This window comes from Strix uralensis, chromosome 3 (genome assembly GCF_047716275.1).
Source record: "Strix uralensis isolate ZFMK-TIS-50842 chromosome 3, bStrUra1, whole genome shotgun sequence".
NCBI lineage: Eukaryota > Metazoa > Chordata > Aves > Strigiformes > Strigidae > Strix > Strix uralensis.
This window is the reverse complement of record NC_133974.1, coordinates 92,534,476-92,550,843: the sequence shown is the minus strand read 5'-3', so window position 1 is coordinate 92,550,843 and position 16,368 is coordinate 92,534,476. Positions and strand designations below refer to the sequence as shown.

General features: G+C 37.2%; 1 protein-coding gene across 1 annotated transcript; it reads left to right on the top strand.

Annotated features, from left to right (window-relative positions):
• Positions 1–207: 207 nt before the first annotated feature.
• On the top strand, positions 208–15,719 carry NLRC4 (NLR family CARD domain containing 4). Its single transcript, XM_074864619.1, is given in 8 exon segments — positions 208–280; positions 9,462–9,587; positions 9,590–9,723; positions 11,043–11,589; positions 11,592–12,611; positions 12,614–13,018; positions 14,638–14,721; positions 15,493–15,719. Coding segments are annotated over 8 exon segments (2,616 nt in total).
• The last annotated feature ends 649 nt before the right edge of the window (positions 15,720–16,368 follow it).

Genomic DNA, 16,368 nt, shown 5'->3' with positions numbered 1-16,368 from the left:
CGGCACGTGAATCCAGGCCAACAGCCAGCCCCGGGAAATTCACTACTTTCGAACACCCCCCCCGCGAAGTATTTCTCCAGCCCGTGCCGCTCGTGGCAGGCCGGCTGCCCGCACCTACCGACGATGAGAAACAGCCCCCGCGGCTTTGTAGGACTGCCAGGGCAGCTCGGAGCTGCTGGCCGCTTCCGTGTGAGGGCTGCCGTCATCATGACGGGCAGTGTTCACGGCCAATGCTCTCTGGCTGCCCCCACCTACCATCTGCCTGTTACCATGTTTAATTGTAGATCTGTTTCTCATTTCATAGTGAAATACTTTCTTCATGTCTTTCTATATACTGTTTGACCCAAGTAATTGCTTCCTGCGTACTGTTAAAAAAATATTTTGAACTTTCAGTAACAAAAGATTTGCTGGCAGATACGCAGCCTTTCAAATAGAACTCTGGACTCTTTCTTTCTTTCTTGAATAAAAGCATCATCCCGAATATTTTCCTTCCATGATTGATATGAAAGAATTGTAGAATGGTTTGGGTTGAAAGGGACCTTAAAGACCATCTAGTTCCAACCCCCCTGCCATGGGCAGGGACACCTTCCACTAGACCAGGTTGCTCAAAGCCCTGTCCAACCTGGCCTTGAACACTTCCAGGGAGGGGGCAGCTACAACTTCTCTGGGAAAACTGTTCCAGTGCCTCACCTCCCTCACAGTGAAGAATTTCTTCCTCATATCTAATCTAAATCTACCCTCTTCAAGTTTAAAACCGTTACCCCTCATCCTATCACTACACTCCCTGATAAAGAGTCCCTCCCCACCTTTTCTGCAGTCCCCTTTAGGTACTGGAAGGCTGCTAGAAGGTTTACCCAGAGCCTTCCCTTCTCCGGGCTGAACAACCCCAACTTTCTCAGCCTGTCCCCACAGGGGAGATGCTCCAGCCCCCTGATCATCTTTGTGGCCTCCTCTGGACCTGCTCAAGCAGGTCCATGTCCTTCTTATGCTGAGGGCCCCAGAGCTGGACACAGTACTGCAAGTGGGGTCTCATAAAAGCAGAGTAGAATCACCTCCCTTGACCTGCTGCCCACATTTCTCTTGATGCAGGATACAGCTGGCTTTCTGGGCTGCGAGCACACATTGCTGTGTCATGTTGAGCTTCTTGTCAACCAACAGCCCCAATACATCCTTCCTTTTGACTGTTCAAAAGGCTTTGCCTCCATCTTTTTATATTTTATACGGCTCCACGTCCCAGTATCATCATGGTCACTTGCAACCCTTTTGCTAATTGTTTTCCATATACAATCTTAAATCTATTCTGTTACTGTACCTCCTTTTTTCTCTCCCATTCTTTTGGATTTGCTCCCTCTCAGTATCTACATGCAGTTTTCATGTTATTTGTTAAGCTATGCATGTTTCCTGTATATTAGTGGTATCCTTGGTAGTTCCCCGCAGTTCTGAGGTTTCTGGACTGCTCTCCTGCAATTCCCTTGTCTAGAAGGAAATCTGGCAGAGTCACAAATCAGACATAGAATGCAGCACATTGTGTGCACTCCAGAATGGCTGCCTTCTTAGTTCATAATTAAAATGCATTAGCATATCCAAAAACTTCACAGTTTAAGCGGCTACATCCAAGATAGCCCCTTTACCAGGCCTTGCTATCAGCAACTGTGATGGATAGAATAGAATCGATTTCAGTTGGAAGGGACCTACAACAATCCTCTAGTCCAACTCCCTGAGCAATTCAGGGCTGACCAAAAGTTAAAGCATGTTATTAAGGGCATTGTCCAAATGCCTCTTAAACACTGACAGGCTTGGGGCATCGGCCATCTCTCTAGGAAGCCTGTGCCAGTGTTTGACCGCTCTCTCAGTAAAGAAATGCTTCCTAATGTCCAGTCTGATAACCCGCAAGGCATCACCAAATGGTCTGTTCATGATCTGGTTCATGATAGTGCTGTGAAGCATGTTTTTGACTGACCTGCAGAGACCTATGTAGTACTAAAGAAGTTGTAAAATAATACAATTGAGATGCGCTTGCAAGAGGACAAGCATGATGGCTCTGCCTGTGATCTATGCTTTGAAGAATCAGGAACCAGGATCTCACTATTTATGTGTTCAACAATTACTAGATTTAACAGAAAAGCTCCCAAATAACACTGCTTGGGCTTAGCTATTAGCTCCTTCCCTCTGCTCCCTGCTAAATACCAACACATTTATTCTCAGAGGACTTTTTTTTTTTCCTGACATCTCAGGGAAACAGGCTTAAATTTGGTATTCATGCTACATATATTTAATTCTACTTCATACATAGAACTCATTAAATGCCATGGAGTATAAATAGGAATATATTTTAAATTGAGAAAGTTATGGGGCTAGAAGTTGCATTAGAGCAGTGGTTTGAGTTGGAGAAGGAACTTCCTTTCTCATATATATTCCATTAAAGGAAACCACTGCAAGTTCTATCTCAAATTATTTTGAACAAGTAAAAAGCAATCTGATTTTTATGGAGAGAGCATGACTGGAAAGTTCCTACTTTGCCATATCCAGCCATAACTGAAGTTTGCATTTATTTCAAATATAACTTAGGTTCAGGTTCTCTGTGGGCATTTTACAGAGATTATCAGTTTCCTTGCAGCAGCGGAAAAAAAAAAAAATCTATAATTGCACGTAAACTATTTTTTAATTGAAAACTGTCTTGATAATAAAAAATGGCCCTGCAGATATTTGCATAATTTGATTTCCCCTTCAAAAAGTTGAGCAATCAAGACATCTGGCAAGAGTAACTAATTTTCTTAACTATCATGTGGAACTTGTTACAAGACATTTGCAATAGGCTTCCTTCAATTTCTGATCTCTCTTCCTCTTTACTTTGTTACAGTCAGCCTGTCAGAGTTCAAGGAGCTTTTGGTTGATGCTCTTAGTCATATGGTTTATTTGTAGGTAGTCCTGCGAGGAGGAGGGAGTTAGACTGAATGATCCTTATGGGTCCATTCCAACTGGAGAAGACCTTTAAGGTCATCAGATCCAACCATTAACCTAACACTGCCAAGTCCACCACTAAACCATGTCCCTAAGCACCACAGAGAATCATAGAATCATGGATCTACATCTACATGTCTTTTAAATACCTCCAGTGTTGATGATTCAACCACTTCCCTGGACAGCCTGTTCCAATGCTTGACAACCCTTTCCATGAAGAAATTTTTCCTAAAATCCAATTGAAACCTCCCCTGGTGCAACTTGAGGCTGTTTCCTCTCATTCTTTTGCTTGTTACTTGGGAGAACAGACCAACACCCACCTTGCTACAACCTCCTTTCAGGTAGTTGTAGAGAGCGATAAAGTCTCCCCTGAGCCTCCTTTTCTCCAGGCTGAACAACCCCAGCTGCCTCAGCTGCTCTTCATAAGACTTGTGCTCTAGACCCTTCACCAGCCTCATTGCTCTTCTTTGGACACGCTCCAGCACTTCAATGTGTTTCTTGTAGTGAGGGGCCCAAAACTGAACACAGTAATCGAGGTGCGGCCTCACCAGTGCTGAGTACAGGGGTGAGATCACTTCCTTCGTTCTGCTGTCCACACTATTTCTGATACAAGCCAGGATGCTATATGTCGTCTTGGCCATCTGGGCACACTGCTGGCTCATATTCAGCCGGCTGTTGACCTACACCCCCAGGTCCTTTTCCACCAGGCAGCTTTCCAGCCACCCTTCCCCAAGCCTGTAGCTTTGCATGGGGTTGTTGTGACGCAAGTGCAGGAGCCGGCACTGAGCCTTGCTGAACCTCATATAATTGGCCTTGGCCCATCATCCAGCCTATCCTAATCCTTCTGTAGAGACTAGGCTCCTTTAGGCTCCTTTCTCTGTGGTTTTTGTTTGTTTGTTTGGTGGTGGGTTTTTTTTTCATTTTATTTAACTACATATAGGGATGACAACAGAGAATGCTGTGTCAAGGAATTGCTTGCATGTAAGACAAACCCGTCATTTGCTTCGTTGTAATTCTTATTTATTGAAGTTGGGTCTCAAAACCTTTAAGGAGTTTGGTACCTGTCTCCTAGCAAGACCAGCAACAAACACTGCTAGAATAAGACTTGGAGGTGTGTGGGACAAAAGTATTGTACAGGGCACTGTAAAACAGTGGGAGGAGACAAAAGAGAAGGTGATGAAGTCTTACACTGTATCAGCTTTGAGGAGAAAACTTGAGACAATGATAAATAAAGACAATATTATGCAATAAGATGACTCACAAATGCACATTTTATTAATGTGCCAAATAGGGGCAGTGACAAATGAGACTGCATGATAGGCTGGGTGACTGGTTCTTTTTCTCCTCATTTCATGGCTTCATGTACTGGATCCTCCTGTTCACTGTTTGGAAATATTTTCCATATTTTCTCATTGTCTATGATTCTGACTCTGATCTCTGTACGAACACGAGCAAGTAAGTCATTCTATTTCTCTGCTTTCAATAGACTATTTATAAAGACATGCATTGTCATTCACTGTCTTCTTTTTAAACATGATTGTGATAATAGAAGGAAACTTGTTTTAATTATTTCTTTTCCTATGAAATTTTTGACCAGCTGAGATCCAAATGGAATTTCACATAGAAGAAACGCTGAAGGAGACAGAGGAAATACATTCTGCCCATGTTTACATAAAATAAGAACAGTGAGTAGATTTTCAAGAGTTGCTCCTCCTGATGCCCTGTCATACAAGAACAGTCAAGGATCAAGAAACACAGATGATCCAGGTACTCTGGATTTTTTTCAGCATTTGCTCAAATACTAAGATTTTGGCTGTCCTCCCCCACCTTTCAGCTCTTCCCCTTCCCCTCCAGGTTCTGCAAGTGAGCAACCCTTTGTCCCCTGCCCAGGCTGTGCCAGTGGAGGGCAGTCTAGCACTGCTTTTGCCGGATCAGATCTTGCCCAGGGTTTCAGTTCACGGTGGAATTCTGAAAAAAAGTGTTCAAAACCAGTTGAGTAACCTATTTCACCCAGATGCTGCTTCTAGATTTCTCAGCATTTTATGCATTTTCCATTTCTGTGCACTTTAGAAATTACTTTCATTGATTAAGGCCCAGACTACATCTAAAAATGTGAGCAATCATAAATTGCTCCAGTTGGTCTGCTGAAGTTTAAGTTGTCTTGTCGCTCTTTGCACATAACCACCATTCCATGTATCTTAACTGTTCACAAGTGCTGGCTTCACTCCTGCCACCAGTGGAACAATTTGCCTGCACATGGCTTAAAGTGCAGTAGTCAGGGAAAGGAAAAGGGAAAGGAAGTATTTTAAAAGGCTGTAGAAAGCTGTGCTGCACACAAATGCCTGTGTGATAGCCATAAATACAATCTATCTGCAAATGGTTATCTTAGGAAGGGCTCCTGTTTAATTTTCATTTTAGAAATACAAGAATCATGCAGTATGTGAATTTACTGGAACATTATGTAATATTTCACGGTGTGAAAAGGAAGTCAGAATCATTGATGTTGAGTCATCTTCCAATTTCTTGGGGGAGGTCTGAAGCCAGCTTCTATGACAGGGGAAGTAGGCAGAGTTGCTGGGGAGTTTTATGCCTAATGTCTCAGAGTAATACCATATTAGGCTAATCTTCATGCTGGTAGTATAAATTATCCACTTTGAAATGGCTTTTGCATTTACATCTAGGGTTGTTAGACCCTCTCTTTGGGGCTGCTTCACTGTGTCTAGTTGCTTGAGTCAGTGCTGCTCTAATTCGTGAGGAAAGCCCTGAGCCCTGGCTTCTTGCAACAGCAAGACCCCATGGTTTAGTCTAAATATCACAGAGTCCCGCAGTGAACATCTCACTCATGAATTAAAGTTACTATTTTTCAATGAAACCATTAAAGAGTGAATGAAGTAAATGTATCATAGATACACTAATTTCTACTGATAGTAGAAATATTTACTGATTTGACCATTAACCCTGGACTGAAGGCTAGGTTAAGTGCTGTATCATAAATTTTCGAATAGTTCTGAACTGAAACTTGTTTTACATCAAGAAACAGTTCCTTATGTTTCTGGCAACAGAAAGGTATTGCGCAACATACACTTTAAGCAAACAAGATATTAAGTAATTGTACAAGGAGGAAACTTGCAGAGAAGGAACCTACAGATAATACGGAGTCAGTTTTTGACAAACACCATGACACTTTGCTGCTTACTGAGTCTTTTTGATTTAAGAGCACACTGATGTGGGTAAACTGCTTTCTTTCTTACCACTACCTTACTTCTTGAATATGTATAAAGAAGAAGGTTCAGAGATGTTTTAACTTTATTTTGCTATACATTTTTTTTCTCTTAAGAAACCTTACATGTCTTTGGCAGTGGGGAATTTGCATCTATTTATTTTAACTCTTTCTTTAAACAAAAAAGAAAAACCTGTTTGGCATTTGGTTAGAAAAACTATTAGAAAAGTTGAAATATTTAAGGTGATACTTGTTACAGGAGCAAGTTCAATTTAGTCTTCCAGCACTTTAAAGCCAGAATACTTTTCCAGAGCTTATGGCTAAGTAGTAATCTAGTATACTAGCAATTATTATTAATTGCTACTATTAACATACAGTGTGCTACAAACTATGAGATTATTACTAAGTAAAGCTGGTAATACTGGAGACTATTGTAGATTCTAGAAGCTTTAGAATATTTCAGTTTTGGCTTAGAGAGGGTTAATGTCAATAGGCTGTGCTTCTATACTTGATATTTGAGTATTTAAGGATTTCACAAAAAAGCTTGTCTAAGCAAACAGTATTTTTCATTCACTATATTGTTAAGTTACTCTTATAAATTGTGTTTTTACTTACATAAGGATGGTGATTAACATTTACAAACGAGCTGGGAGTTAAAATTGATAGCTCTATGAAAATATCTGCTCAATGCTCAGTAAAAGCAAATGGAAGGAATTGTCAGAAAATGGAGAATGAAAGAGAGAACATTATTGTGGCACTGTGTCCATCCATAAAGCCATATAGTATCTTAATACCATGGTCTGCTCTAGCATTCCATCTCAGAAAGAATGTAATGGAAATGGAAAAGGTCCCAAGGAGTGGAACATCTTGCAGAAGGCACTGCTGGAGATGGGATACTGAGCTAGATGGACCTTTAATTTGACCCGCTACCTATCATCACAAACGTATTTTATTTTCTCAGTTGTATCTATTAAAAGTGAGTAATTTTATTTAAGGTACCTTTATCTAGTTTTATGTAATGAATACATGAATTTAATTGTTGGGTTTGTATGCTATTACCTTAATTACCGTTTCCATGCAAAAGTATCTTTGTGTCATTCAAAGTAAAAACAAACAAATAAATAATATATGCCTCATTCCCTATCCTTAATGATAAAAAAATAAGAATCTGCATATATATATTACACTATGAAACTATGTGAAACATGAACTGAAACAATGTGGAAAATGAACTATATCTTTCTGGTTGTCAAAAATTATGACCAAATTTACTTTAAAGGTTATATTTTAATGATTATACTGGTCTGTGAGAATGATTTGTTTCTTAAGAATTAAAGCAAAGAAGATTAAAATCACTTGCTTAAATCAATTAAATAATTTAATAAATAATTTTATCAATTAAATCAAAATTAAATCAATTTAAATTTCCTGCTTATTGATTTGAAACATGCTTTAAAATTATCAAATCAAAGTAATTTTAGTCAATTCGCCTAGAGGGAATATTGTTATATCTGACTAGTTTCATATCAGCATTTCATGAAAGGTAATTTTTTTCCGGTCTAGGAAAATGACAGTAATATCTGGAGTATTCACTCTTCTGATTTGTTTTGGTTTTCAGTCTGGTTATTAGATTCACTGTTCACAGTTCAAGCATTGAAACTTTCAGTCTGAAAAAGTAAGATTTACAAACTACAGTTTCTTTGTATTTGATGTTAGATGTAAATAGTAATTAAAACAAATAACCTTAAGAAGAATATGTCTTTTCAAAAACCAATACATTATAATTGCTGTATTTATGTTCTAGTTATATAATACGGCTATTGATTAACATTGTAAAAAGTCTTGCTCTAAAATGTTTTTTAAAGGTAGCCTTCACAGAGAATTTTTATTAAAAATCTCTATTTCAACATATTACAGATAGACAATTTTGGATTAATAATTTTTTCTGGCAAAATATTTTTCTGAACTGGATACTTCTCGTGTTAGTTATCTTACAGTCATTTCTACAATTTATTCCAAAGTATTGCAGATAATTTCAGACTTGTAAAGACCACCTTCTTCCTTTCCCCCACAATTATACAGAAGCTTAACTTTTAGAAAATTATCCCTGTAGAAGCCTTATTTACTGTAATATTCAAAGTCTAAAAAAGTTAGAGGAATCATAGTCCAGTTTTATTTTGACATGCAGGTAAATCAATGCCCCTAATATTTATTTTAAATTCCATGCAATAAAATTGCAAATTTGCAAAAAACGTAAAATTCTCAAAATGCAGCTCTTTCTGGAGGAATGCTTGTGGCATATACACATCTTCCCACAAAAGACATTCCCCTGACTACGCGAGTTACTAGTATTATATATCAAACCTCTCCTGGATTTTGTGGAAGGAAAGAGAACAGAGCTACCCAACTCAAATGGGGCTGTCCCTAATGACTCCAGTTTACCAACATGAGGTCAGAGCCCCACCTCATTCCTATCACATCCATCTTTTATCTCCTTATTGCCTACACAGTGCTGTTACCTACCTTCAACTGGCTATTCAACAATAATTTTGGCCAGATATAGGCACTTCTTGGCTAGCTTGGGAGCCGAGAATCTGTGTTTCTCCAAGCTACACACAGATAAATATAATATGTATATTCCTTCTGGTTAGGAGTGCTTGCATGCCGTAACCCTGATTCTTAGCCATCCCAGCCACAGAGTACAGAAGCCTGTTTGGGGATGTTTTCATCCTGGGATGTGTTCAGGACTGCCTATGAGCTTGGGCATTAAGTGTAACTCATTTGATTTTTTTTATCTTAAGACGAGTGCAATAATGTTTAAGTATCTCATACAGGTTTTGTTTGAAGAATCAAATCATATTTGTCATGACCTGCATGAACTTACCAAGATTTTAAAATGTAAATCCAGAAATATGAACCCATATTTAGACATATCAGTAAATAATATAATTTTCAGAAGCAATTTCCATTGAAACTTTTAATATGTTTCTGCGATGCCGGCCAACATCTCTGACATATCATGTGACTTTCATACCTATACTGATACATTCCATACTGCATCTTTTTTTACCAGAAACCTCCCATCCATTTGCAGAAACTTTTATAAACTTTTCTACATTCCTACTAAGATCTCACCATTTCCTGAATACTATTTGTACCTGTGCAGATATTAGACACTCAGTGCACTACGGAAGTGTGCACTGAATACTGAAGGATGGTTTATCTGTCAGCTACTGTATGAGCTAGACTTATGCTAAGAAATTGAATTCTCTCTTCTCAGTGGAATTTATTGAAAGCAACAGGGTACATTGCATTCAGAGAATGGGAATGATCACTGTCAGGCAAATAGCAGATGATCTTTTGGCCTGCAATGTCATATCTTGTGAAGAAGCGAATACCATTTCCAATAAAAGGTTGAACAAGAAGGCTCAAGAATGATGATTTACATGGTTTTGAATAAAGGTTCAGAAGCCTGCAATATTTTGGTTAAGTCACTCGAGAAATGCAACCCTTTTCTCTTTCATGACCTGCAAGGATATTGTGTTACTGGCTGTATTTTTGTCTTCTGGCCAGGAGTTAAATTATTATAGAAAAAAAACATGAAAAACTTGCAATGCTCTCATTTTTACAATAGTCTTAAATTCTGTAGTTAAGTAAACTCTAATTTGATTTGTGTGGTCTGAATTGTTTCAGCTGGGAGAATAAGACAGTGAACACTGAAATTTTACAAACGCTAAGACACAAAGAGAGGAAACCCAAATCCAGTGAAAAATTCTGAAAGGGTGAAAATCATCTATGATCAGATAGCTGAAGTTTAAAATTTAATGTGGATATGTAATGAGTTTTTTTAATATAAACTTATTCTCTGCAAGCTGAAACTACTTGTGCACAGGCTTCATGTTCGTTGTGTTGTTAAAGGACTGACTATCTTATTGTACGAATGTAATGCATACACCTAGGCTAATCTTTTGGCACTCCCAGAGAGGCATAACATTTGTTACTGGAGCATTTCCCTAAAATAGGTTTCCCTGATTTCCTTCAGTTTGTGGGACTGTGCTTCTTTACTCCGCCTACTTCAAAAGTCTGATCTTGAAATACATGTCTGACTCAGCCCTGTCCCATAGTCTACATATATGCATGTTAAAAAGCAGTGCATAGAAACCTTCCAGGACTCCCTTTAGAAGCTAGGTTTTTTTAAGTTTCAGACTTACTAGATGTTAGTACATTTTACTATGTCTATGATGGAATGTTCAACTAAGCTTACCTCCACTATGATGGAATGTTCAACTAAGCTTACCTCCAAACTGTATGAAAGCAACTATTAGAGTAACCAAAAGAAACAAAAATGCAAAAGATGTAGTTTAGAAAAAGAACTAGATTAGAAGTTGATTTGGTCCAATGGTCAAAAACTGTTACTAATTTACAAATGTCTCTCTTAATACTCTAATACCTTTCATAGATATATGAATGCTGTATTTCCATGTTAAAACCTCATCACATAAAAAACTCAGTCTCATCATGCATTTTCACATATAAACCTTCATATGCTCGTATGCAAGCTTACGTTTTTAGAATCCAATGCATGAACAGGATGAGTTCAAAAGGCCCTCAAATAAGGAATCAAGTGGAGCCAGAGTGGTATCTGCAAGCTATATGAATTTTATGCATAAGGAGTAACTACAGCCCTTATCAATTAAGTCTTGCCTAGACAGTGAACAGTAGATACATCTCATGCCTCTTGCTTACCTCTATTTCATTGATTTAGCAAGTACATTCAGGCAGTTCTTCCAAAAGTAATGAAATTTTAATTGACAAACTTGTTGACTATTTAATTCACTGATACATGATCTGTTTGCTTTAGGTACTACCAGGCAAGTGCAAGAAGATAAGTTACTTGATTCAGTATTTAAAGTATATGTATCTATCTTCAGTTTTTCAAAAATATAATCCTCTGGGTAGTGATATTGACATAATTTTTGATTTGGGAACTGCCTATATTGACGTCTTGCTGTGGAAAAAAGATACACATAAGAGCAGGAAAGGGCAGCTGACGCTAAATGTCCTTCTGGAGGAACTGAAAAATCCTTGCGTTATAGAAGGAGAAACTGGTAAAAGAAAAACAACTCTTCTGAGAAGAATTGCTGTACTCTAGACATCTGAAAAATGCTCCGCTTTGAAAAAATTCCGATTTGTTTTCTTTATCAGCCTGACTAGCTCAAGAGGTGGAATATATGAGACCATCTGTGATCAGCTTGTTTTTGAACAATACCCCATCTGCAAACAAGATTTAATGAAAATGCTGCTAGCACAAAGACAAAGGGTTCTTTTCCTGTTAGATGGATATGATGAATTCAAACCTCCAAACTGTCCAGAGATAGAAGCAATGATTAAAGAAAACCACAAATTCAGGAAATGATTATTATTGCTATCAGGACTGAGTATATCCATAAAACCAGAGTTTGGGTCACTGCTGAAATAGGACTTCTATGGGAGGAGAGTTGCAAGAAGCTCATTAAAAATGTCTTGACAAATAAGCTGGCTGATGGTCTGTTAAACCAGCTTAAAGAGGGCACTTCCGTGAAGAACCTTATGAAGACTCCACTATTTGTCATCATAGCTTGTGACATCCAAATGGGTGATATTAATTTTCATCCAAGCACCCAGACTCTACTTTTCTCTACTTTGTATGACTTGATGATGGAGAAAACCAGGTATGAAACAAAAGAAATAACAGAAAATCATATTATGCTAAACATAAATCATTGTGTAGATTTAGCTTTAGATGGAATATTTGATCAAAGATTTGATTTTCAGTCTGAGGATTTAGCTGACTTAAAAGAAGAAGTCCTGCTAGCTTCAGCTCTTCTAAATAAATGCACAGCTCAAAGACTAAAGCCAACATATAGATTCTTTCATAAATCGTTTCAGGAATACACTGAAGGCAGAAAACTTTGCAAACTACTGCCATCCTGCCAAGAAGCAGAGGTGAAGAAAGGGTATAGTTCACTACAGAAAATTAATACTATTACAGATATTACTAATACTTATTTCAATTTTCTCCTCTACACTTGTGGTTCCTCTCTAGATGCCACTAGAATAATTTTGGACTTACTGAAAATAATTGATCAACATTGAGATATTTCTGAACAGTTTTCATTAAATAATTTGGCTTTGGAAAGAGAATACACAAAAAAATCAGAAAATATAACAAAAAGGAAGATTTTAAAAGAACTGACAAGGATATTTTTCCATAGTGTCATTAATTTCTTTTATGAAAGTTCTTCAAAATCAGCCTTGAGCAAAGATTGGGAAGAGTTTTTTTGTGATAAAAGTATTTACATTAATACTTAAAATATCCCAACTTATTTCTCTGGTTTTTTTAGGTACTTACCAAATTGTCTTAGTGTACTAGGACTCATTAAGTTAGATTTTTTGGAAATTACTTATCAAGTAATCAAATAGACGATAAGAATGTGGAAGATCTTCAAATTAGTTCACTTAAAACATACATTCCTGAAAAGGCTGTCTACTTATTCTTCAACTGGAACCAGAGTCTCAGATCTTTAGAAATTACACTGCAAAATTTCAACAAGTTAAAGAAATGTGATATTAAATATCTGGGCAAAATATGCTGCCCTACTGCAAGCCTCAAGCTGCACATCAGCGATAGTGCTGGTATCACAGGAACATTGAATGAAGTCCTTGAAACCTGTAAAAACTTACAAGATCTTACTGTGGAGTCCACACCTCTTACTGTGGAGGACAAGCACCAGATCACAACAATGATAAAGCTGAAAACCTTACATATAAGAGATCTGCAAAGTGAAAATCTAGAAGGTACAGTATTACTGGCAGCAAATGAGCTCTTCTAGATAAACGTGGATGAGAAGGTAAAACAAAGGGGCTCATGGCTGCCTTGTATATGGAAGATGCCTGATTTTGATCAGTTTGAGAATTGCTAGAATGCAATTCTGTATTCATGGTGAAAGTGACTGCAGTCTACTCAGTTATGTAAATTTACTTATGTTATTTAGTTGTGTAAGTCAGGTCTGGCCTTTGAATTCCTATAAGTTGCCATTTCATTATATTCTTGGTTCTTGCTACACAAAGGCCTTTGACTTCTTGTCAGTTGTCATTCCATCCTATTCTTGGTTCTTGGTACACAATATATTAAAAAATCTGTTTTTTTAAAAATAAAATATTAGGGAGAAAAAATTTAACAGCTTTGGTGCAAATAATCCACAGTAAATGAGATAATGTCTATATGCTAGCTACACTTTGTAAGTACCATGGGATACAGCATACCATCACTTTAACTTAGTTTCCACAACATATGCATATGTTTTTGGCAATCAAATGAGAGTGTTGTAGCCTAATCTAGACCTGTAACATTGGACAGAAATTTTTCCTCATTGCTTCCTACGTGTTTGTCATAATTTCTGGGTAAGCACTATTTTGAAAGAAGTCTAGTCCTGATGTTAATATCTAATATGATAGATGGATAATCTGCAGTATCTTTTAAAAAGTCTTTCCCATAATTAATTTAATGCTTCTAGCTTGAATAATCGTTTTCATTAAAAATTACAGTGGCAGGAGGGCGATCAAACATTGCAACAGGGATCTGGAGGTCATTTAATCACTAACCTGGAGATTTTCAAAACTTGGCTGGACAAGGCCCTGAGTAATCTCATCTAACTTTCAGATCAGCCCTGCTTTGAGCAGAAAATCAAAGTAGATGACCTCAGAATTCCTAACCTGAATTTTTCAATCATCCTATGACATATAATCTCAAGATTATTCTGGAACTACATATTAATTAATTCTCTTTCCTTGTGCACACATATGCCAAGATTATTAGGGAGAAAAGCATAAGAATATAATAACAACAGCCATACTGATTCAGAGGAAGGGTCGATCTACCTTGGTTCATTGTCTCCAATAGCACCTATAAGTGGATGTCTAAGGAACAGCAAGAACAATGCAAGAATCTATAATACTTTCCTTGTAACAATATCACACCTTATGTTTTAAGCTCAAACCAGTTGCATGTGCTTATGATTGTTTATTAGGTGACCTCCCCAAAGGGTCCTGCTAATACTTGTCTGTCTTTGCTTTGAACCCATGTAAACTTGTTGCATCTGCAGCATCCTTTGACAAAGCGTGTGAAGGGCTATGTCCTTAATGTTTGTTTTGGACTAATTTCAATTGGTATCCTCTTGTTCTTGTACTGAAAGAAAAAAAATGAACAGTCAGTCTCTATCCAACCTTTTTCTATGTTGTAAACCTCTGTCATATTCTCCCTAGGTCACCTCTTTTAGATGTTCATATTTTCACACAAAACTATTATTTACTTTTCACAAGAAGGTAATGTCACTGAAGTGTATCTGTTCTACAAACAAATTTGTTCCTGCATTAAATTAACATGCTGTATACATCTATGGGGTTTTTCTTGGCAGGTGGACTTACTGATGGAATAAAGAAACTTGTGAATGCTGAGGGGCTTGTACTTGGCAACATAAGTATGGATGAAAGTGCTGCAAAAAATTAGGCAATTTCCTCTCCTATTTTATGCCATACTCAAGTATATAGTGCTGAGAATGTGAATATTTTAACAAGTTGGTCTGAAGTTAGTACACTATTAGAAGTTGAAAATCCTATCATCTAATTTAGAGAAGTAATTTCTGATAAATTTGCATTGAAGTCTTGATATATTCTGTATCCTGACTGTCACAAAGTATTAGAGTGCTCCTTTCAAGTTAGTAATGCATACTGTAGTCAAACAGATCCAACATACTGATCCCAGGACTGAGCTAATCTGCATGAACTGCAAGTCAGGAGGTTGCAAAGCTGATATAGTTCCCCATCCTGACCTATTGCTGACTTTCTGGAAGGTCAGTCACTGGATACCAAGGTTGTAAAGTTTGAATAACGTTTGCTAGGGCCACACAACCCAGTAACTGAAATGGAGATGGCAATTCATATGTCTACCCATCCTCTCTTTGATGGCATGGTGAAAAAATGCTTCTCCTGGATTTGTTCCACAGGCAGATCACATTTGATCCTCTATGAGTTACTTTCTCAGGGCTGAGGGGCAGTTTATATTGATTACGTGATACAGTAGCTGAACAGAAGGCTGTGTTTATTATTTTTTTTGCAAACAAAACTTATTATGTATTTCATGGCATCAAAATATAGATAGTTGTAGTAGGCCAGGCAGTAAACATCTAATTCTGTCTAGCTGTTTGCTGTGATCAAACATATCAAAACAGTTCACCTAACAATGTGAACTGGTTTTGGTTCTTTTTCCATTCTATTCATAGCTGAAGGTATCAGAAATTTGAGAAAGCTACGCTTATTATACATGAATCATTTAACAGCTATTGGGGATGGCTTAACCTACATTGTAAGATCAGTCTCTGATGAAGTAAGTGAACTTGAAGAAATCCAACTAGTCAACTGCTGTATCTCCACTGATGCTGTGGAAATTCTAGGTAAGAATAGTAATAGTAACTTTACAAACAGAATACATGTGTTTTGAAAATCAAAACGTAATTCTGTAACAGAAGAAAAAAGCATATAAGGATAAAATCAGAAACACTTAGGTTCGCGATGAGTTTCAATTAGCAGAGATGTAAAATGCAGTAAGGAAAGTATACATAAAGCTTTTATATAAATCCTAAGTATGAAGGTTATATAAAAGAAAAAGATAAACTATTGCATAGCTCTGTAAACAAACAAAATAGGAAAACAAATAATGGATGATGCAAGCAAAACTAGTTTTCAGAGTTGTTTTTGTTTTAATCATTACCAAAAAGATTCATTCTGATCAGGTGCCTACTCAAATCACTTTAACAAGTTCACAGTACTACAAATAAGGATAAATAAAAATTATTTAACTAAAGGACATGAACTCAGGTTAGCAGAATTTAGGGAAATTCACAATTAAGTATGTAAGGAACAAACTGAAAGAATCATTGAACCGTAGAAAATTGTCTCTGAAAATTTGTGGAGGCAGGGAAGTGGTAAAATCCAGTATATTTTCCTTGAAAGGAGGAAATCATAGACAAGCCAACCTCACTTTGATACCAAGAAAAATTCTGAGACAGATTATCACACAAACATTTTGTAAGCACTTAAATGATAGAGGTAAAAGGTAGTGTGAAAAAATCATGTCAAATCTATCCAGG